General features: G+C 33.7%; 2 protein-coding genes across 6 annotated transcripts in view; one reads left to right on the top strand and one right to left on the bottom strand.

Moving 5' to 3' along the window:
- Positions 1–24,650, top strand: part of LOC138714796 (uncharacterized) — a 1,282,494-nt gene that overhangs the window by 185,413 nt on the left and 1,072,431 nt on the right. The window lies entirely within an intron of this gene.
- Positions 12,496–24,650, bottom strand: part of LOC138714795 (uncharacterized) — a 521,014-nt gene continuing 508,859 nt past the window's right edge. Inside the window, exon 4 of one of the 3 annotated variants that reach the window (XM_069846931.1) lies at positions 12,496–13,216. In XM_069846931.1, the coding sequence (XP_069703032.1) occupies positions 13,060–13,216 (157 nt within the window). In that variant the 3' untranslated portion in view covers positions 12,496–13,059. The remainder of the gene's footprint in view (positions 13,217–24,650) is intronic. The other 2 variants (XR_011336087.1, XM_069846932.1) reach the window with 2 other exon arrangements.

Below are 24,650 nucleotides of genomic sequence, written 5' to 3' on the forward strand. Positions count from 1 at the left end.
AGCAGTTCATGTTAACAGATGTGACCGGTCCAAATAGAGCAGCTACAGCTAATGTATACCTATGTAAGCACTTGTTTTTGCATTACTGTGGTTGGAATAGTCAGAGCTTAACATTTGTTCAGTGCAGACAAGAATTCAATCAAACATACTGCAATGAGTGTTGCTGTTCCAAACAATTGCCCCTGGAATACCCTTACCCCCGCAGCCAGTCTTGACCCGTTGGGGAACGTGGTTGGATGCTGTTAATTATTATGCAGAACATTAAGGCAAAGTAATGTAGGTAATTGAAGCATTGGATAGCACAGACAGATCCGCTGCTGCAGCTGTAAAATCATTACTTTCTGAACAGCTATTGGAAGATATTCTGTTCATTGATTCTAATTTTAAAAACGTGTCTAAAAGCATCACCCTGTAAGAATCGTCTAAACTACAACTCTCAGAAGCCCTTAATATAGTGGATAAAGTATCACAAACCGTTATTCAAAATAACAATTCACTAATTTCAGAAAAAGTGAAATGTAAGTTAAGAAATATTATTACTAAAATTCTGCCTATTCATAACTTCGTATTATAAACGATGTACTATCAGGTCACGACAAGACGTCTGAAGTTGGTGTACTAAAAGTAGTGACTTTCCGTTGTTCAAATATGCACCTATTACATCGTGTGATGTCGAATGTACATTTTCCCAATACAAAAACTGTTTAAGTAACCATCGGAGGAGGTTCGCTTTCCAGTCGCTCAAAATGTACGTAACTCTTCACTGCAATACACATATTCAAGGATGATGTGAGTATATTACATTAAATTTTAAGAGTTAATATATCTCACTACAAAATAATTGTGTGTTTACATGTTTAGACATTTCTTACTTCAATGATCATTCATATATTTCTTGAATGCAGGATACAGGATTATTGTAACCGTAATATACTGCTCAGTGTTTACATCAGGGGCATACTCAATCCGTTGCACGTTCCCTTCTCATATAGTCTATACTGCGTGCGCAGTAAACCTTACGATTCTCGTGGCAATTCCACGAAGTCTAGTGATAACTATTTCCTGATTTGAATTTCAGAATGACGCATGGTACAATAATTATAGTAATTTTAGACAGACTATACCTGAACACATAACAAAATTATATTATTTTCTAGCTTTGTAAATTAGTTTAGTACTGGAAACACAAACTGAATAGGCCTACACCTTTTCAAGATACAACAAATATAGCTGCAACACTTATTTATTATTACACTATTTGTTAATATTTCTTATCATATGTCTTATTTGAAACGTAGAGCGCTAGAATTTACAAGTCTTTATACATTAAAGAGTATTCCTCTGTTCTCAGAGAGGTAATAGTCTGTATTCCCAAACAATAACAAATTCATGGAAGTATTTTTTACATGTCACGGCAGATGAAATAAGCTTACTTCTGAGCTCTTTCTTTACTTTGAGAGCTTTTACACTTGTTTCTTGTATTAAACTCTGACTCAAGCACATACAGTAGGGGAGAGTCGGGTAGTATCGGACATCGGGTAATATCGGACAGTGAGTAGGTTATTTTACGACGCTTTATCAACATCTTAGGTTATTTAGCGTCTGAATGAGATGAAGGTGATAATCCAGGTGAAGTGAGTCCGGGGTCCAGCACCGAAAGTTACCCAGCATTTGCTCATATTGGGTTGAGGGAAAACTCCGGAAAAAACCTCAACCAGGAAACTTGCCCCGACCGGGAATCGAACCCGGGAATCGGGCCACCTGGTTTCGCGGCCGGACAGTGAGTTTCTTTCACCTACCACCACAAGATAGTACCTGATTGACATGGTTACGTTTCTGTGATGTCGCACAGAGAACCGTAACCATGTCATTCAGGTACTACCATATGGTGGTAGATGAAAGAAACGCACTGTCCGATACTACCCGATATCAGATACTACCCGACTCACCCCTATATATGGAAGCAAAGAGTATATTTGGAAATTCTACTTAAGCAACATTACGAACACTTCGATTCCTGATTTTGCTGGAATCTGAGTGGCGTGCTGTTCTGTAGATTTATTAATTCAAGCTATAAATTTTCAGGATTTTCTATCGGCGTAAGCCAAAAAGATTTCAGAAAAATTTCTATTCCTTTTCAATTGGCACTGTTTCTCCAAACTTAGCAGTGAATTCTGCTGTAGGTCTTGAAGTAGGGTCTTATATTTTATAAGAAGATTTTCTTATTACTCTTCAAGATAGTTTATAGTCATAGAAAGTGAAGTTGTCTATGTTCTACATGATACTGCCACATTTCAAATTTATCCATAAATGCTCTTAGCTAGTCAATCATATGTCGTGCAATTCTGTAACTCGCACGCACAATATGCTAATGATATTTGATATCAGTCTCACCTTGTTGATATCTCATTTTTACCTTTAGCTGTTCTAAAGCAGATGCAGACAGTATTTCTTTACTAAAACCTTCACTGTTTATTTGTAACATAAAATGTCATGCGTAAGAAAAAGTAATAGAATACAAGCTTTGCCTCTCTTCTTAATAAAAAAATTGTCTCTTTACCCGTAACTAAAGGGAAATGATCTGGGAATTATATTGTTTATCATTTAAAACGAGCCGCCACTTACTGCAGACGCGATCGACCTTGTGTCTTGAAAGAACCGCACACAGACAGTACAGCTAGTACAGAGTCCGTTCTACCTGCACTGAGATTGTGTTGACACTTTGAGAGCACGAGTTGCCCATCCATGCATATGGCAATGTGTCTATTTGTCAAAAGTTCTTTTTTTTTTTATGGCACGAATTTACCGAAATCAAGAATCTTGAGAGTAGCGAAAATTCTTATTGAAAGGGATAGTCCTGTTGAAAAACCTAAGGAGACAGAAAGTCAGGAAAAATAATTTTGTACGAGATCGTGCGTATTTGCTTGTTTTCCGCACAGGACCAATACGCGGTAAGTGTGAAATACCACATTCAGTATTCCCAACGTAACACACATAACAACTTCCCTCTTCTTACCGCTTAAGCGCGACATTCATTTTACTGCTTTAGGCTTTTAACATATTATTTTTAGAGACGTTTAACATAGTAATAATTATAAATTGGAAACTTACCACTGCAATTTCACCTAAATTGCAATGTTAATTATTGTTTTTAAATATTTGCAAAAATTAAGTAAAGTCAACTACTCCACGAAACTTATTGCATTCCTGATACAAGTAACATTAAGGAAGCCGTGAAAAAATCAACAAGATTCCAGATGCGGATGTTATTACTGCAATATGTTATATAAATAATATTGTTAAAATATTAAAATGAAAAATAAATCATTACATAACCTTACCATTTGTTTTAAGTTCGCATTTATAGACTGGGGGAAAAAAATACAGACGTATATCACGGCCTGCTGGAGTATAGTAGACACAGAAAACATTTTATAGCAACAATGTTGAAGAAAGATATTTTGGTTTTCCGAAGTTGCCGTCATTAAATAGAAACCAACATGGAGATTTCATTGCAACTAATTAGAAATTCGTCTTTCAGGTATGTAATAAACGATCTTCGCACAAAATAATGTACGATACACGAGCGGTATGTTTGTTTTCATGTTCTCGGAAATTAAAAAAGCTCAACTACGTTTCGCTTTTTCAATCTTTTCCTCGACCATGAAAACGTCAACATACTGCTCTCGTAACATATATTACTATTGTTTCAAACTTGTTTTTTTTTTTTTTATTTTACTTGGTTATTTAACGACGCTGTATCAACTACGAGGTTATTTAGCGTCGATGGGATTGGTGATAGAGAGATGAGGCCGAGGATTCGCCATAGATTACCTGACATTTACCTTATGGTTGGAGAAAACCTCGGAAAAAACCCAACCAAGTAATCAGCCCAAGCGGGAATCGAACTCAGACCTGTTAAAATGTTCCATTCTGTTATTTGATAATTATTTTATTTTCAAATTTTTCATTAAAATATTTAATTTTTAAACTTTTCAAATAAGCTTACTAAACCGCCGTTTTCATGCTTTTATATATTTTATTCAAAACATAATATTTCCGTCCATTTTTCTGATTTTTTTTGAAAAGTTGGTAACTCCACTCTTATTTTTCAAACTTAATACTTCCAGTCTTTTTTTTTTCAAAGTTAAAAAAGAATGAAAAAAGTGCCTAATCAAAACTTTGGAAACAAAATGTAGGCACAAAATTCTATAGTTGCGCACTATTTTCATGAAAAAGGGCGAATTTTAATAACGAATACAGTTTTTGTTCCTCCTGTGAAATTAAAAAAACTGGAGATATTAACTTTTGAAACAAAAGTTCAAAATTAAATTGGCAAGAAATATCCATCCCTAAAATCGAATCGTTTCACATCCACAGGAACTAGAAATGAGTTGCGTTTATCAGAGACAAAGTCTCTAAGCTTCTGACGAAACCTATGTTTAAATATTACAGTCATCCGTTAGTTCTTTTTGGGTACCTGGAATGGCTGAATTTACTTGTATCCTTGTTTAGTCAATTGGTTGTGATAGTAAAACCGCGTCTCAAAGCTACATTTTCCGATGAAGCGAAGGAATGTGCTTTGCATGTACGAAAAGTATTATAAATACGGATCTCGAGTGTTCAATTCTAACGAATCTAATATTTTATGTCTGTCATAGGTGTATGGATTATGTAGATAGTAAACCTGATAATTGGCATATATCTGAAGATTAAGATTTTGTTTGATTAGCTATGCCAATCACTGTAGTACCAACAAATATATATGTAGGTGCCAATCATTGATATTTTTTTCAGATTTTGTGTTCTGGCATATATAATAAATTGAATATTTTTAATGAAAATGTTTCAAATCTAACATTATAATGCCTGAACTATTCCCTATATATTCCAATAATTAAAATGAAAAAATGACATCAGTTAATGAGGATAACAAATAAAAACTTATTGAAAATGTCTATACACTTCAGTCTAATTATATCAGTTAGGTATTAAATTGTCCTGGTTAATGGGCCTTTAATTAGATTCTGTAATAAATTACGGAGATTTGATAAGTATATGTCAATAATGGTTGAATAAATTTACAGAAAAACATATTTCGAGAACTTGCTCTTTACCAATAACTTTAAATTTATTCATTTCATTATCATTATCTATAATAAATGATTTTATTTCCTACTGCCGCATGTAATTTCAATATTCACTCTACGAATAGTGTTCCTTGTAATACATGAATAAAGTTTCGAGTCTTTGTGCTATTTTCTGAAAGAAGCAACTTCTAATTACACTGCAGAATGGTTTATAAATTATGGTTGAACCTCCCTTTTCCCCCTTTCTCTTGATACGAATGTATGAGCAATTACCCACTCCTTCTCCACCTCTATCATAACTAAAAACCTCTTAAAATTCTGAGACGTGAAATTTTTCAGTCATAATTTTTGCGAAAATGTATGAATGTTGGTACTAACTGTACGTGACGTGGTTTTAATGCCTTACCCCCTTCCCTTACTCCTCCTACCCTCTACCAATCTTCTTTCCTACCTTTAACTACCCTCGCAGTACTTGGTTTTAAGCAACTGCCTATGATTTACACCCTCGCAGAAAATAAATATTCATATACGAAACCGTTTGCTTATAAAATTAGAAACACTTACTAAAACTGGCTGGAAAATATAAATCAGGGCTGTAGACTTTGAAATCAAATTATATTCTTTATACCCTATCATAACTTACCTTATTTTATCGTAAGGGAGCATTAGTATTATTTTAAAGGTGGAGACAGAGAGAGAGAGAAAGAGAGCTGTGTTGGAACGTAATCTATATAAATGCGAAAGCAGCATAAAGTGGGGGAGGTTTATAAGTGGTTTACTGGGTTAGAGAACCTGTAAATCATATCGGTTCGTAAAACGTATTACCAGCTTCTCTCTATATACGCACCATTGCTTTGAGATCATCTAGCTACCTGCGCAAATAATATTCAATAAATTATTATTCCAACTAAAACGTATCTGGTAAGGCATCATTTATATTCAATGCATTATTATTTGATAAGACATAATTTGAATTCATACTACTCTGACAACAACGATAAATGAATTCATATTCTTATGGTAAAGTGTGATCATTTGTATTCACACTTCTGTGGTAACTTGTGATGGATGGATTTAGATGTGATGAATGAAATCCATACTAGCCTGATGAGGTGTGATCTTTAGAATTGAACTTATCTAGTAACTCATATTGAATGGAATTTGCGTCGTCTGGTAATAATAATAATAATAATAATAATAATAATAATTATAGTAATAATAATAATACTTTATATATTTAATCTGGCAGAGCTAAGGCCAGTAGGCCTTCTCTTCCGCCCAGCCAGACTCTAATTCTAATTGAATACAATTGGTTACATAGTTATTACATTAATATCTAGACCATAAAACAACATGACAGTAAATAATGAAAGTTGGATAAGTAATGTTAGTGTGACAATAATAAACATTGGTAAGAAATAGTGATAATAATAATAATAATAATAATAATAATAATAATAATGAGATAATTTAAATATTTATTCTGTAATATATATATATATATATATATATATATATATATATATATATATATATATATAACCATGAAACATTGAGAAACCTGAAAGAGCTATTATTGTTAACAAGAATTGTTAGAAAAATATTTCGTTAGTCTATTCTTAAATTGGTTTGATGTCTGACAGTCCCTGAGAGTAAGGTAAATTATAAACACATATTTGGTAAAAATGTGATGATTGCTATTCACACTTATCCGGTAACGTGTAGTCATTGCAATTCATATTTGAAGAGTCCACTGCAAGAATGATGGATGTCATTTGGAATACATTTTGCAGGAGAAGCAATTGAAAGCTCAAAGCTTAACTGTGATTTTCCGATCATTACTAGACAACGACTATCAGTGTTAACGCCATATAACTCTGTATGTACATTCTATATGTCTTAAGCTATGCATTGACTGTCTTGGTTCATTTTCGACAAGAAAGTGACATCCATCATTCTTGCAGTGGACTCTTCATTTATCTGCTAAGGTGTGATCGTTAGAACCCACACTTGTCTGAATATTTCTGATGAATGGCATTTACACTGCCAGGAAAAGTGTGATGATTTGAATACACACTTATCTGGTAAGGTGCACTGATTGGAATTCATATTGTCTGGTGAGATGTGATCGTTATAATTCATAATAAAATTATCTCGTAAGGTGTGATAATTAGAATTCACACTTGTAGAGTGTGATGAATGGCATTTACACTGCCCGGAAAAGTGTGATGATTTGAATTCACACTTATCTGGTAAGGTGCATTGGAATTCATATTATCTGGTGAGATGTGATGGTTATAATTCACAATAAAATTATCTGGTAAGGTGTGATCATTAGAATTCACACTTCTAAAGTATGATAAATGACATTTACACTGCCCGGAAAAATGTGATGATTTGAAGTCACACTTATCTGGTAAGGTGCATTGACTGGAATTCATATTGTCTGGTGAGATGTGATCGTTATAATTCACAATAAAATTATCTGGTAAGGTGTGATCATTAGAATTCACACTTGTAAACTGTGATGAATGGCATTTACACTGTCTGGTAAGTTGTGATGATTTGAAATCACACTTATCTGATGAAGTGTGATCGTTAGAATTCACACTTGTCTGTCAAGGTGTGATCGGTGGAAGTTACACGTGTCTGAAAACTTGGGGTAAATTAAATTTAGGGCTACGTTGTCTTGTAAAGTACAAATATTGACATTCACATTTATCTAGGAAATGTGTAGAGAATGGAATTGATAATTTTCTGGTAAGCTATAGGCCCTAATCATTACATTCTAATTTGTGTGGTAAATGTTAATTGAAATTTACACTTGTTTGGTAACGTTTCCAAGACATGAATAGGAAGTTTTATATCAAATTTGTTGCAGTTTCCATTTCATCTTTTAATTGTTAAAATTTACAGAGGAATGTTAGTAAAATCATAACAGAAAGGAAAGTAAGATTTTGTACTTCTGCAGTAAGTTTTAAAATTTTTTTATTAGAAACCCTCATAATTTCGTTTGCAGCTACAGTGTCAGACAAAAATAAGCTTATATTTATCTTTCGAAAATATATAGAAGATTTCGAAGAAATCCTTGTTGCGTTATTGAAAGTAACATTCCCCCGTATTAATAATCCTAGTGCGATAACCCATGAAGGACCAAGGTCGACCAGTCGACTGTTGGCTTCACGTCTACATGCTTCAGAAGAGGTGAACGATCATCCAATCAGTACGGGAGTAACGTATGGTCAGCATGGTGATCCTTCCCTGCCGTTGTAGCTGGATTTCGAAATCAGATTTCGCTACCTATCGTAGCTCCCCAAATTCATCACGATGCTAGGTGGAGACGGGTCCCATACACTGGCCGGAATTTCATGGAAAAATACAATTTTTTATGAGGACTCGAACCAGCTAGGTTAGATTTCTTTCATACGGTACGGACATTTCTCGAAAAGGACATTTTTTTTATTCTAATCCATATCACGCTGGAAGCAATGTAGACATAGCAAAGATTTTTTCTTGAGTATAAGTTTAACTTCATTTTAATTTCACGTGATTGTCTTGTGACTTCGAATACATTTTAATCGTGTTCCACAGTCCTCAAGGTCAGCTGTGGGATACGGCATATATATGCAGTAAACCATGTGACAGTGAAGATAGCTCTCTCTTTACATCAGTGATCTCACGTTACGGGACTCTTACCGATAAGACAGCAAACTTACACAGCTCAGGCGAATACAGAGCTGTTCACTCCGTTCTTAAATGATAGCTTAGAGGCCCCGTTCAGACTGTAGCCTACGGACATTTCTCGAAACGGGAATTTATTGCCCTTGCCTGAAAGAATCTGCAGATGTGAAATACCTGAGAATTGTTGTTGATCAGCACTTGAAATGGGATAGACAAATCACCTTTTTATGTAACAGGATACGTAAAACAATTTACAAATTTGTAACCCTTCGCCATTACTTGCCTACTCTTGTATTATGTTTGGTTTATTTGGCTATAGTTGAATCTGTTATCCAATATGGTATAACTGGATGGGGAGGCATTACAAAAACTGCTCTTTTTCCTCTAATTATGTTGCAAAAACGTATAATCAAAATTTGTTTGAAAAGGCGACTGGATTATCCAACAAATTTGATCCATTTCGAATTGAATGTTTTTAGAATTGACCAAATTTATAAATACTCTTTAATGAAATTCTATCATAAATATATAATGAAATTTGTAGTTTAGTCATATGATCATAATACAAGACGAAATGAAATTCTTAAATTAGTTGAACCTAAACGTTTCACATCTGCTGCTTTACTACACAGTACAAATTATGGTCCACGTCTATATAATTCGATAATAAAATTTCATCCAGAATTGACTACTTTAAGCAATGAAATTTTCAGATCCAGAATTAAAAACATTTATATGACAGACTCCCCTGTATTTATATTATGTGCCATGTATCGTAAAACAAATTTATTTCAATCCTAAGTGTATTTTTCTATTTTATCTTGGTTACTATATCAACATGACCTGCACTAATTATACTACTAATAATAATTTAATATTAATCCATCAATCTCAACATGGTCTCTTTTTTTCACTCAGTTATTACTAGTATTATTATTTACTAATTTTATTATCATATTATGTGAGCTTTTTTCTTAAGTATTTTGTCTCCAAAGTATGTATATCTATGTAACGGAACTGTCCCCGAACACGACCTTTGCCCTTTCGGGGTATTTTAATGTAACGTTTTTATGTATATGTTATTATTAAATAAAATCTAAATCTAAATCTAAATTTATTCACATCGATTTCATGCTGACAGCAGTGTACGCATAGTTAAGATTTTTTCCTCTACATAGTTTAATTGCATTAAATACTTCGCAGACAATGATTGTGAATATGTTTCTGGTTCTGTATTAATTGGTGATATAAAGAATTTAAACTCTTGCATGGCGGGAAAAAAATCGAACTGTGTCTGCTGTCCCCAAGAAATCGATTCGAATAAATACCCATATCGAGAAATTTCCGTACCGTCAGAACGGGACATTGCTTCTTTCTCACGGGCTTGTTCCAAAGATTTGAAAATAGTTGCAGGTTGTTCTGTATCTGTGGATCACTGATTTGTGACTGAGCTATTTGCTAGAAGGTAAAGTTAAATATATTAAATGCAATTGAGGCGACTAGAAGCATTTGAAATGTAGGTATGGAGAAGAATGGAGGAGTGAAATCGACAGACAGAATAAGAAATGAAGTTGGTTGGAAAGAGTGGGTGAAGAAAGTATGATGCTGAAACTGATCAGGAATAGAAAAAGAAATTGATTGGGTCACTGGCTGAGAAGAAATTGCTTACTGGAGGATGCAATGAAAGGAATGGTGAACGGGAGAAAAGTTTTTGGGCAGAAGAAGATATCAGATGATAAAAGACATTAAGATCATATGCAGAGGCTAACAAGCAAACATTCTGATTGGGACAGATAAAAAAGTTATTTTTTTTCTTCCACCATGTTAATAATGTCAAAAGAAGTGCTTATACAAATTTAGGCAACTCGACCGCAATTACGAGGCCGTCTAGAAAGCGATTTTCCCTGGGGCCGTTTATAGAAAAATCACAATTGCATGGAAATATTTAATTATTGAAACAGGTACAGCAATTGTTGCGCTATTAGTCAACATATCCCTTACTCGAATTAAGACATTTGTCATACTATGGGATCAATTTTTGTGTCGTAGAAGTTAGCCGCCTCGGATCGGAACCAGCGTTTGACTGCGTCTGCACCTCTCTCTGTCGATTGAAAAATAACTCTAAAATTCTTGTGTCTGTTCCAATAAATTTGTCCAATGAAATTGTGTTTTTTTTCCTGTTGACGTCCCTTGGCGAACTTATTTTTTACGACCCTCGTAATTGCGGCCGAGTGGCCAAAATTTGTGAAAGACTTCTTTTGACATTATTAACATGGTGGAAGAAAAACATTTAACTTTTTTATCTGCTCCATCTGAACGTTTGCTTGTAAGAGGAAAGCAGATAATAGGAAAGATTGGAGAATGCAGGGTTCGCAATAAAAGAGCTGCCTTGGCAGGAAACTATAAATAAATGTTGAGGAAAATTCAAGCAAAATAAAACTGAAATTGCAAGGAGTTTGTAATAAACATACATAATATTAAAAAAAAGTCAATAATTTAGTTATCTTAAAGTTTGAGTTCGGGATTGAAGGAAAAATTTCGCAGTAAATGGGCATTAATATTCTACAGGTACATCATTTTATTTTTACTTCAATTTCTATTGTACCTGAGTTCTTGAATGTACTTCACTCCCACCCCTTCTACTAATAAACTTCCAACCGTCCTCCACACAGAACCAAGGCCGCGTATGCAGTACTGAGTTAGTGAGTATAGTACGTTCCAGAAATAACTTATGTTTGCGTTTTCCATTGACGAAAGAGCTTTTAATATTGAATCATATTTTCGCACAGATACTGTCACCCGTTTGCCTACGTCGCATCCCGATTTCCCCCACCTGGTTCTGCTCGCCTCTCTGTAAAAGCTAGTGGCTGGGCTGTGTAAGATCTTTTCTGAAAACATTAATTTCTGTTAGGAATTGGTTGTCTAAATAATATTATACAACTGTTTAAAATAACTTAAATAAAAGGGCCTCGTTAATTAATTGTCACGTGATTTTCCCCCTTTCTACGACCCTGCGACAGAATTGGACGGACAGTAGATAACATGTGTGAGTAATTTTATCTTTTCGGATCGGGCAGAAGTGAAGATTGAATTTACAGTACGTAAAGTACTCTTTTATAGAGTAGGTATGCCTACAGAATTATTTCAACATGAATTACTAGTAAGTTACGAAGGACGAAACTGGTAATTGGAAGTAGGTGCAATAGTCTATAGTGCGATAATATGCACAAAAGAACTGAAGCCTGTATCGAAATGAACGGCCACCATTTTCAAAAATGTGTTTAAATATCCATATTATGATTATTTTTCAATTTAACTTCATTCTCTATAGTGTACGCTAATGTGCTGTAGACAGTATAATATACACTGCATAATGAATACGTTCGCATGGACAACTCAGTTCGTGAGTAAAAACACTTATTCTTAATTCAGTACTGTACTTTGATTAAACAAAAACATAATGAAAATTATCAAACTCAAAATTGCGATATTTCCTAGTTTACGTAATTGGATGAACTACTTTTCTTCCCTCCTATACCTAGTAAAGTGATTTGTTTGTATTTTACACCAGTATCATCGAACTCCAGTCGTGGAAGGGAGTAGCAAACGGTGTTTCCAGTTCTCAACCTTAATGCAAAGGTATAGCCAGGTTGATATTAAAAATGTTAGTAGGCCTAAAAATAAAATGATATCCCTGTAGTATCTTTGTATTGATTGAAACACATTTGTACAAGTTAAAAGAATCTCAGCTCTCTATTTCTGTTAAATTTATTCATTTTCTTCGAAAATAATCTTATATTCTAACCTTACTTAGAATCCGTACATAGCCTACTTCTGAGTTGTGCATAATTTAAATAATTCCCCTTCATTTACGTACCACACAACCCAGATTTTGCTATACATTTATTAATACATTAAGATGTTTCAGGTTACAATTTTCGGACTTATTAATAAATTCCTCGTTTATTCCATTGTCTGTACGAATATTCCCGACATACAGTGGAATACGATGCCACGGTGCGTGGAAAATGATGCATGGGGTCTCGGAAGGCGGACATTTTTTTACCCTCCACCGCAGAAGGTGGGCGGATGTTTCTTTAAGCGTGGAGTAGCGTCCATCTTGTTGCTGCACCAGTAGACGCTGGCGTCTGGAAGAAGTATTGAACCGCCAGGCTCTCAGCCGTGTCGTATACCTAGGAGGGGCGAGGGGGGAGACGAGATGGCGGAGGGGGAGGATGCTCCGACTGAAAAGGAACGGACGATGCAGAAAAGAGCCTTTGCTCTTCTTCTACTTCTTCCTTCCCATCTCTCGCCGCCCGAGTCTATCCCTGACGCCATCTTTGGTTTCGGCTGAATCATCACGTTGATGATATGCCTCCGGATTCTTTTTCTGCGTCTCCAATTTCTTATTCTTCTTCTTCACTCCATTCTTCTGGCTTCCTACGCTGAAAATCGAAGAATATATTATAGTTAATAAAGCGAACAAGCTCGTACGTTACATGTTGTATTCTCTAAGTATAAATCACTACGAAAGTACCTCTAAGGCCCAATGCAAGACCTCCCCGGAATAAGGATGTAACAAACAAAACTATAATTCAAGATTGTGATCCCAAAACTCACTCAGTCCATTTCGCCATTTTTATGATTTATACGTATGTATGATTGTTTTTAGACCTATACGAGTATCATATTTTAAGCTTTTTCCCTTTCCAAAACAACGCAAATTCTTGTCTAAAAGTTTGTGTTATTGTGCATGTCACTTGAAAACTAGCTCAGTCCATAATAATAATAATAATAATAATAATAATAATAATAATAATAATAATAATAATAATGGTAATACTTTATTTATACTGGCAGAGTTAAGGCCATAGGACTTCTCTTACATTCTACCAGGTCACAAAGTATACAAGCAGTTAAAATTTAACAAAAAGTTAAAGAACAGAATACTAACATATTACAAAATAATAATAATAATAATAATAATAATAATAATAATAATAATAATAATAATACTTTATTTATACTGGCAGAGTTAAGGCCATGGGGCCTTCTCTTACACTCTACCAGGTCACAAAGTATACAAGCAGTTAAAATTTAACAAAAAGTTAAAGAACAGAATACTAACATATTACAAAATAATAATAATAATAATAATAATAATAATAATAATAATAATAATAATAATAATAATAATAGGATAATAAAATCGACACTAAACAACATGAAAATAATACCATAATAGAAAAAAAAAATACATTGGAATATAGTGAAAGCAACTCATTTAGTACAAATGGTTAATATGGAAAAACGTAAGGAAGAATATATCAAAATGGAATGTAATAAAATAATAATAAAAAAGAAAAGAAATACGAAAATTAAATAAAATTCACGATAAAAAGACTATGATAATAAATTCATCGGCTTATAAAGAGAACAAAAAGGGGAAAGGAAGGAAAAAGAAATAAGTTATATAGCCCATATTTTTACAAAACTATGGCAGAGAAAAGGGCTTATAACTGAAAGGAATCAAATTCAAAAAGTGCAATTTTAATTTATTTTTGAAACTAGACAATGTCCGACAGTCTGACATGTTGTGGTAGAGAGTTCCAGAGATGAGCTGCAGAGACGGTGAAAGATGAAGAGTATAAGGATGTTCTGTGTTTAGGAATGGAGAGTGTGATATGGTGTTGTGAGCGAGTATCTATTTCGTGATAGGAGGACAAATGTTGAAAACGAGAAGCTAGGTAACTAGGGTTAGAGGTTTGAAGAATATTGAAGAGTAGACCGGTGGATAAAAAAAATAGAGCAGTACTTTAATAAAAAAATGGACTTAAGGCGTTTTGGGGTCACACTCTTCAAATTAAAGTCTCAGAAGAAAGGAAAATCATTTCAGGAGTATGTTTCATTAGAACTACATTTACTAGCAGAATCGCTCGACTGATGAAGGACAGAAGTTTATTCTGCTTTTGAATGCAATAATTTATTGTTATAAACTAACGCTTGAAAATTACTTTTTGTGTCCAAGTCACACATTTCAATAATTTGATGTTATAACCTTTTTCCGGGGAGATCTTCAATTGTGGAACAGCTACCGGTGTATCTCAGTCGGCTAAGGCGCTTGTCTGCCGATCCGGGATTACCTTCGGGTGCGGGTTCGATTCCCGCCAGGACTGATTATCAGATTGTTTTTTTTTCCGAAGACTTCCTCAACCGCAAGGCGAATGTCAGGTAATCTACGGTGAATTTTCGGCCTTATCTCGCCAAATACTATCTCGATATCACAATCCCATTGACGCTAAAGACCGATTAGTTGATAAAGCGTCGTTAAATAACCAACTAAAAAATTGTCCCGATTTTTTGTGCCGATTAAAAAGTTCCATCAGAAATCTATAAAAATGATAAACATCCCAATTTTTTAGTTCACTGTGAATAGTGAGGACAGATACGATATTAAGATCAAAAATGTTTTAAATAATTTGTCATACTGCGAAGTAAACTATTTGAAGAAAGAAACCACGAAGGTTTATAATGTTATCCAAAAGTTATATTGAAAAATGGGTGGCACATTTTGAAGATTTAAATTTTTATTTATTTATTTGAGTAGTTTAATATCAAAGACGGACATCTGTTGTCTCCATAGTTTTGATCTAGAGGCACTTTTTGTTTCACAAAGTTCTTTGTAATATTTTAACACACTTTATTTGTATAGATGTAGTGTTAGAGTTTGCATAGCCTATAGTTCACCATAACTGAAAAGAGCATGAAAAAATGTACAAGAATCCACATTATCTAAATTTTGATCTGAGGTCAGATGTCCGCCTTTGATATTAAGGTACTCATTTATTTATTTATTTATTTATTTATTTATTTATTTATTTATTTATTTATTTATTCATTTATTTATTTATTCATCTGCTGTCAAAAAATCTGAAAGTTAGAATTTATAAAACAGTTATATTACCGGTTGTTCTTTATGGTTGTGAAACTTGGACTTTCACTTTGAGAGAGGAACATAGGTTAAGCGTGTTTGAGAATAAGGTACTTAGGAACATATTTGGGGCTAAGAGGGATGAAGTTAAGGAGAATGGAGAAAGTAACACAACACAGAATTGCACGCATTGTATTCTTCACCTGACATAATTAGGAACATTAAATCCAGACGTTTGAGATGGGCAGGGCATGTAGCACGTATGGGCGAATCCAGAAATGCATATAGAGTGTTAGTTGGGAGGTCGGAGGGAAAAAGACCTTTGGGGAGGCCGAGACGTAGATGGGAAGATAATATCACAGTCTATTATATACAGTCGCGAAGCTCAATACGTAGTAAATATGCAAACATTAGATAGTTGCTCACCACTAGGATCGCTAATATCGCCTCATTACAGGCAATGCAAAATAGTACCGTCACAGTCTATTGTTTCTAGCACCCTCAAAACTCAAGCTTCGTGACTGTATATAGTAGACTGTGGTAATATTACAATGGATTTGAGGGAGGTGGGATATGATGATAGAGACTGGATTGATCTTGTTCAGTATAGGGACCGATGGCGGGCTTATGTGAGGGAGGCAATGAACCTCCGGGTTCCTTAAAAGCAAGCAAGTAAGTAAGTAAGTAAGTATGTGTTATGAAAAATACTTGGAATTGTAATTCGCACTCATTTCCACGTATGTGTCAGTAACCACTGAACGTTTTCGGGCCTCATGGCCTTGGGGTACCCTGCAACGCGATGTCTGAGGGAATGTAAGTTACGCCACTAACCTCTGTTCCTCTCTCAAAGTGAGAGTCCAAAAGCCAAATAAAGCTAACGTATGACGTAAGTAGGTAGGCTAGGTAATGACTAATGGAGAATATTTACAAGTTTGTAAAATGTTTTGCGTATTCTGTTACATATAAATATGATACGACAGGATATTTTTCGCTACATAACGTCATAAAATATTCGTAGATTTTTTTTTTTTTCCTTTTTCTCTTATATTTCCATTAAATCCTCTCATTACTGTTCGTAACCCAGCTTGAGTATTCTGGAACGAGGCTGATATATTGGGTTTGTTTCGAGCATTGGAAGACGCCATTGGAAGGAGTAGGCGGTGTGTGTGTGTGTGTGTTTGTATGTGTGCGTGCTGTCATTTTATTCGAATCAACAACTATTATTTCATTTTAAAAATACTGACGTTCACTGTGAGCAGGAATTTGTGGGAACTGTATGAATAGAGGCGGATTATCGGCTTTCACACAGATCGATGCAAGGACAAAGTGAAACCGTCCAATATTGAATATCTGTTATGCGAACTAGGACAAAGCGGAGCACCAGTCTTTCTGAAACAACTATTTCACACTCAGAGGGCGGACGCCATGAACGCATTTTGATGACAATAACAATATTAATAATAATAATAATAATAATAATAATGATATACTTACAAATTACTATAAGAGAAAGCGGAGGTTCATTGCCGCCCTCACATAAGCCCGCCATCGGTCCCTATCTTGAGCAAGACTAGGTCTAATCCAATCTATACCATCATATGCTTTAACTAAATTACACCCAGAACTTCTAACATGTAACCCACTAACATATGACAAGAAAATTAGAAACGTGTTAATATCTTCAATTTGATTAAATAAATTTATAGCCTATGTGTATGAATTAATCAACCTATATTATATTTGTATTCTATAATTTTGAAATATATATATATATAATCCTACTACGTGCGATATTACTCTTCTCTAGTGTTAATATTATATTATATAATTCCATTGCCGCTGTAATTATATTTTAGTTCCTATTTTATTTTATTTATTATTATTATTATTATTATTATTATTATTATTATTATTATTATTATTATTATTATTATTTATTTTAATATTACAGACGTGAACAAATTATTAACAAAATTCTTACAATTTTGCATATTTATATCATTACAGTAGATAGAAATATGAAAAAATGTCAACTGTACTTTAAATTGAAGAGTCAAATCTTGTAAAAATATATAATACAAATCTTCAATTTTGCTAATAATTTGTAAATATGCAAAATATCAACTGTAGTCCAAATTGAAGAGTCAAATTTTGTAAAAATATATAATGAAAATCTTCAATTTTGATAATAATTTGTAAATATGCAAAAATATCAATTGTAGTCTAAATTGAAGAGTCAAATTTTGTAAAAAATATATAATATAAGTCTTCAATTTTTCTAACAATTTGGTAATACGCAAAGATGTCAATTGTAGTCTAAATTGAAGAATGATATTTTGTAAAAAAAAAAACATATAACAAAACTCTTCAATTTTGCTAATAATTTGTCCACGTCTGTATATCTGAACTGCTACCGAGCACGAGCGCTGCTCATTCGGTCTCAAATTTTGTTAATACTACTGTATCTTCTTTTTATATTGCTTGTATTATTTTATTTCTATTTCTCTTGTTTGTTTTGTAATTATATTCTTTATTCTGTATATTTAAATTTAAATAAATAAATAAATATCCCACCTCCCTCAAACCCATTTTAATTTTGTCCCCCCACCTATGTCTCTGTCTCCCCAAAAGTATTTCTCCCTCTGGTCTCCCAACTACATGCCCTGCCCGTCTCAAACGACTGGATTTAATGTTCCTAATTAGGCCTATGTCAGGTAAAGAATACAATGCGTGCAGTTCTGCGTTGTGTAACTTTTTCCATTCTCCTGTAAGTTCATCCCTCTTAGCCCCAAATATTTTCCTAAGCACCTTATTCTCAAACACCCTTGGCCTGTGTTCATTTCTCGAAGTGAGAGTCCAAATTTCACAACCATACAGAACAACCGGCAATATAACTGTTTTATAAATTATAACTTTCAGATTTTTTAGAGCGAACTGGATGAAAAAAGCTTCTCAACCGAATAATAACAAATTAGAAAGCAGCGAAATGAAATTTCTTTGAAGTGTTGCAGGCCTCACATTATTAGATAAACAAAAAAAAATGAAGATATACGCAATAGATTACAGATATATAATCTTTATGAGCGGGTACAAACACAAAACCAAAACTGGAACGAACATATTCAACGTATGGAATATTATAGACTTCCTAAAATTCTCCTCAATTACAAACCTATTGGTAGAAGAAGCTTTGGAAGACCTAGAACCCGCAGGATAAATGACATCATCCTTTGAAGTCGGAACAGGCCTTGAGGCCTATAACCTGAAGTTGAAGAAGAAGAAGAAGAAGAAGAAGAAGAAGAAGAAGAAGTGTTATTTATATTTGTTACTGTTGCTCCAAGATATTTCAATTTTTCCACCTCTACAAAGGATAAATTTCCAATTGTTATATTTCCATTTCGTACAATATTCTGGTCACGAGACATAATCATATACTTAGTCTTTTCGGGATTTACTTCCAAACCTATCTCTCTACTTGTTTCAAGTAAAATTCCCATGTTTTCTTTAATAGTTTGTGGATCTTCTCCTAACATATTCACGTCATCCGCTTAGACAAGAAGCTGATTTAACCCGCTCAATTCCAAACTCTCTCTGTTATCCTGGACTTTTTTAGTGGCATACTCTAGAGCGAAGTTAAAAAGTAAAGGTGATAGTGCATCTCCTTGCTTTAGCCCACAGTGAATTGGAAAGCATCCGACAGGAACCGGTCTATACGAACTCTGCTGTACGTTTGACTGAGACATGTTTCAATTAACTTTTTTTACTTTAACCATAACGTATAATTTTTTCGGTGAATTTTTCATTGATAAATAGCTATATAATTTTTATGTGTAATGTTTTAAAGGTATATAGACTTAGAACATTTTGAAGATGAGATAGGATCACATTTTTATGCCGAAAATTTCTGGAAACACGCGCAATTCGATGGATAGAGTTCGGAACCTAGTGAGTTTGAAGTGTAGATGAATTTATTTGTAACGCCTAAGTGCCTGAATAACATTAATTGCCCGTTACTTCCCGTCATTACACAGTCTTTTTTTATGTTAGGTATATTACTGAATGGATCCGTTTTAGATTGGAGAAAAGTTATTAATTTAGTGTAAATTAATTTAATTTTGTCGAAATGCACCTCCCTATAAGGAGTGGTTTACTATACACAAACGTAGTCACAGTTTGTTTACAAACCAAATATACTACCTGTAACTACAAAGTTTCGTGAAAATCTGTCAAATAGAAAAAAAGTTTTAATTTTCTCTAAATAAAATCCCTAGCTATAAAGGGAAGTTTCCTTATTCAAACATAATCAGAGTTTGTATAAAAAACAAATATGCTACCTGTTACTACCGTACAAAGTTTAATGAAAATCTGTTTGATAGGAGCAAAGATATTAGTTTTCTCTAAATACAATCCTCTATATTAGTAGTTTACCTAATAGAAACGTAACCAGAGTTTCTATACAAAGCAAAGAAGTCCTACTACCTGTAATTGTTGTACAAATTTTCATGTAGTTCTGTTAGACTGGAGAAAATTAATTTAATTTCCTCTAAATACAACCCTCTATAAGGGATAGTTTCCCTAATACAAACGTAATCAGGGTTTTTATAAAAACAAATACACCTGCTACCTGTAACTACTGTACAAAGTTTCATGAAAATCTGTTATCTAGGAGAAAAGTTATTAATTTTGTCCAGTCAGATTAGCGTTTTGGATCACTGTGTATCCTAATGTTTAATTAATTTATTTAATTTATTTAATTAGGGAGTAAAACTTAAAATTATAAAACAAAAATGTTTCTAGCCACTACCGTAAGAGCCAGGTTCGTGTGGTCTTAGCCAGTAATATAACACAAAATTACAAGGACAGTTTAACAAATATAGCAACTTAACACACAAGGGCAAAAAAAAGAAGAGAAAAACGCTTTTAATATAAATTGACAATCGGACAGAAACCTGTGATATACAATAAAAACATGAATATAGTCGACAGAAATAAAAGGTAAAAAAATGTACATATTTCTTAATATTATAAATAATTTTATAAATTTCTTTTTTAAAAGCTTCAATTTTAAAATATTTCAAATTTGGAAAATGGTTTGTAATTTTATTATAAAGTCTTGGGCCGAAACTAGCACCATGTTTAAGAGCTGCACTTGTATGACATTTAGGCTCGATTAATGGGAAAGTAGACTTTTGTCTTCGAGTACGATATTCATGTCGATTAGATTTATGTTTTATTTGATTTCTGTGGTGGTAAGTTAGTAAACAATATTTATTAATTTCTTAATCTGTATAAATTAAATTTGTTGAGTAATCCATATTTTGGGTTAGACAAAATTTTTATTAATCTTTTGTGTAATAAAGTTAATGTATTAAGTACATAATTTTAATCACCCGGTATATCTACATTGTATTCAATTCAGATTTTTAAAAATATTTATGTAGTTAGTGTTTGACTATTTATCGATGCTTGATTAATTGCAGGGACAAATCAGTGGCGTCATGACTGATGGCTTTCACAGAGCCGCGGGATGTGAGAACGATGTACGATGCTAGCTAGCACAATGAGTGTATTCAGTTCAGCGATTCTGAACCTGCAGCCATTGACATAACAGGCGTAAAATACAAAACACGCATTACACCACATTCTTTCCTCCATCCTGAGTCAATATCCTGGTTCTTCATACCAAAGGGACGATGTTCGATTGTCAGAATATTTGCGTGATTAGATTACTGGATGATTACGAACTGGTAAACAAGCTTCAATTAGTTATGATTTAGGATCTTCAAGGTATTAATATGGCGTGACATTTTAAAATCTCTCAAACGTGTCATAGTTACAGTTCGGACTTGAGATTAGTTCTTCGTACGGACCCCCACTTTCCTTTCGTCTAAAAACAATCTAGCATCGCCTTAGTTTATAACCAGATTTTTTAAAGTAGGCCTAATGCAAGAATGCGTGCTTATAATAAGAAAAATGAAGAATAGCACGAAAAACTTACATTATTAAAATATGCCATTATATAAAGTAATTCATTCAAAGATTTTCTGAAACGAAATCCTGGTTAGACCGTTCCATCAGTAATAATAATAATAATAATAATAATAATAATAATAATAATAATAATAGTAATAATAATAATAATACCTTCTGAATTGTTGCTGTCGTCATTAATGTTGTTAATTACAAAAATATTAACATATTTATGTAAAAAAGTTATGGCGAGATTGACGATAAAAACAGTTGCAGTCATAATAATAAGTACATAATTATAAAGCGATTCGTGGTATGTGCGATGGTTATAAAGGTAGTCGTGGTGTTGGCAATGATTATGAAAGTAGTGGTGGTGTTGAGGATGATTATAAAAATAATCGTAATGTTGGAGATGATTATAAAGATAGTCGTGGTGTTGACGATGATTATAAAGATAGTCGTGGTGTTGACGATGGTTATAAAGATAGTTGTGGTGTTGACAATGATTATAAAGATAGTCGTGGTGTTGACGATGGTTATAAAGATAGTCGTGGTGTTGACGATGGTTATAAAGATAGTTGTGGTGGTGACAATGATTATAAAGATAGTCGTGGTGTTGACGATGATTATAAAGATAGTCGTGGTGTTGGCGATGATTATAAAGATAGTCGTGGTGTTGGCGATGATTATAAAGATAGTCGTGGTGTTGACGATGATTATAAAGATAGTCGTGGTGTTGGCGATGATTATAAAGATAGTCGTGGTGTTGGCGATGATTATAAAGATAGTCGTGACGTTGACGATGATTATAAAGATAGTCGTGGTGTTGGCGATGATTATAAAGATAGTCGTGGTGTTGGCGATGATTATAAAGATAGTCGTGGTGTTGACGATGATTATAAAGATAGTCGTGGTGTTGGCGATGATTATAAAGATAGTCGTGACGTTGACGATGATTATAAAGATAGTCGTGGTGTTGGCGATGATTATAAAGATAGTCGTGGTGTTGGCGATGATTATAAAGATAGTCGTGGTGTTGGCGATGATTATAAAGATAGTCGTGACGTTGACGATGATTATAAAGATAGTCGTGGTGTTGGCGATGATTATAAAGATAGTCGTGGTGTTGGCGATGATTATAAAGATAGTCGTGACGTTGACGATGATTATAAAGATAGTCGTGGTGTTGACGATGATTATAAAGATAGTTGTGGTGTTGGCGATGATTATAAAGATAGTCGTGGTGTTGACGATGATTATAAAGATATTCGTGGTGTTGGCAATGATTATAAAGATAGTCGTCATGTTGGCGATAATTGCAAGGATAGCCGTGGTTGTTGGTGATGATTATAAAGATAGTGTGTTGGCGATGATTATAAAGATAGTTGTGGTATTGGTGATACGGTACGATTGAATATTATTTTTATTATTTTAATTTATTATTGTTATTATTATTTTAATTTTCGCAATTCTACAATGGAAACAGTTTTAAAAACCGTGTTTCACTGTCGAAGGATTTTGTGTCAATTATTACACTCCCATTAAAATAATAAGACACGGAGAGTTTTGTCATTTGTTTGACAAATCTGTCACCCAGAAGCAACGTAGAGTCTATTTTCTCTAAAAGCAGGAACTTGTAAAAGGGAATACAAATATAAATTTCAAGCATTTTCCGTTTCCATTCTACATATTAATTAAAGCCTCTAAAATTCGTTAGATTGCTACAAAAAGAGAGAGCGAAAGATAATAATAGAAATGCTGCCAAGAGAAGACAAAGTATTTATGGTTTTAATTTTGACAGGCGGGTTGCAAGTTTATCAGGCTATATTATACGGAATAAAAAGCGAACGGAGAGAGAACGACTAAGAGCTTTTTATGAATCGACATCAATTACTCGTTTCTTTTTTGTTTTATTTTATAAATAGTAACTATGGAAACGATTCCTACTCTTGGATAAGGTACAGAATAGCATCGGAGACAGTTGGGATTATAAATTGGCAAAGGCTGGAAGCTAATTTTAAGTTTTTGTTACCAATATCTATAGACCCCCTTTTGTTCTTAGCTTCGGGTAGATTTATTTTTACATCCGTGCAAGAAGTAAGAAGAATGGACGAGTTCTGTTAGTGCAGAGAATTAGAAAACAAATAATATCTTCAGTTCCGCTGTGTCCCAGACAAGCCGGATTCCCAGTTTTAGGTCCTGGGATTAGTTTCAGAGCGATAAATACTTTTTCTTTAATTAGAAACGCACACTTAAAATGTGTGGTGCAGAGTTTAGGTGAAAATATTAAATAAGCGGCTTTTGCAAAGTATGAAGGCTAAAATTCGTGATTTCAAATAGGCCTACTGTCTCGGGAAAATAAGTTTTTCATTATTTTTACACATTCTGGGTTCTTGTTTCTGAAACGACTAATTTGAACAGTGACAAGAGAAACAAGTCACATGTGCCAACAAGTCAAATTTTTATGTTTTCTAACATAGAGATATAAGGCTTGTGACAAGAAAATTACGATTGAATTCTACTAGCCAGTAAGTTTTCTTTTTCTTGAATAAATTTACTTGTCACATTTGCTTGTAAGCTTTAGATTAACGTGACAAGTTCAAAATTTATGATCAAACTTGCAGTCATTCTATAAGTCTAATTTTTGGCGTAGTGAAGAGGAAATACTAGCTAAGAAATGAGGTCAACTGATTGGGAAGGGGAAATTTCAATACAAAAACCTAAAAGGGAACGTTTGAACGGAACGGACATTTTCAGTTGCCTATCTGTACGGTAAATAAATGAAGATCGCAAAGCATGTTTTATAATACCGTAAGAATTTGCAGTTTGAAATGTTTGTAAATAAAGAAATAAACGGTAGGGAGGTAATAAAAGCAGAATTCATCATCATCATCAACAATACGATTTGGGCGCATTGGCCCGTTTTGTCTCCATAGCAATATTAAAATTGGTCTTTCGAGAGTTTTCTAGGGCGTCCG

Source organism: Periplaneta americana, chromosome 15 (assembly GCF_040183065.1).
Source record: "Periplaneta americana isolate PAMFEO1 chromosome 15, P.americana_PAMFEO1_priV1, whole genome shotgun sequence".
Taxonomy (NCBI): Eukaryota; Metazoa; Arthropoda; class Insecta; order Blattodea; family Blattidae; genus Periplaneta; species Periplaneta americana.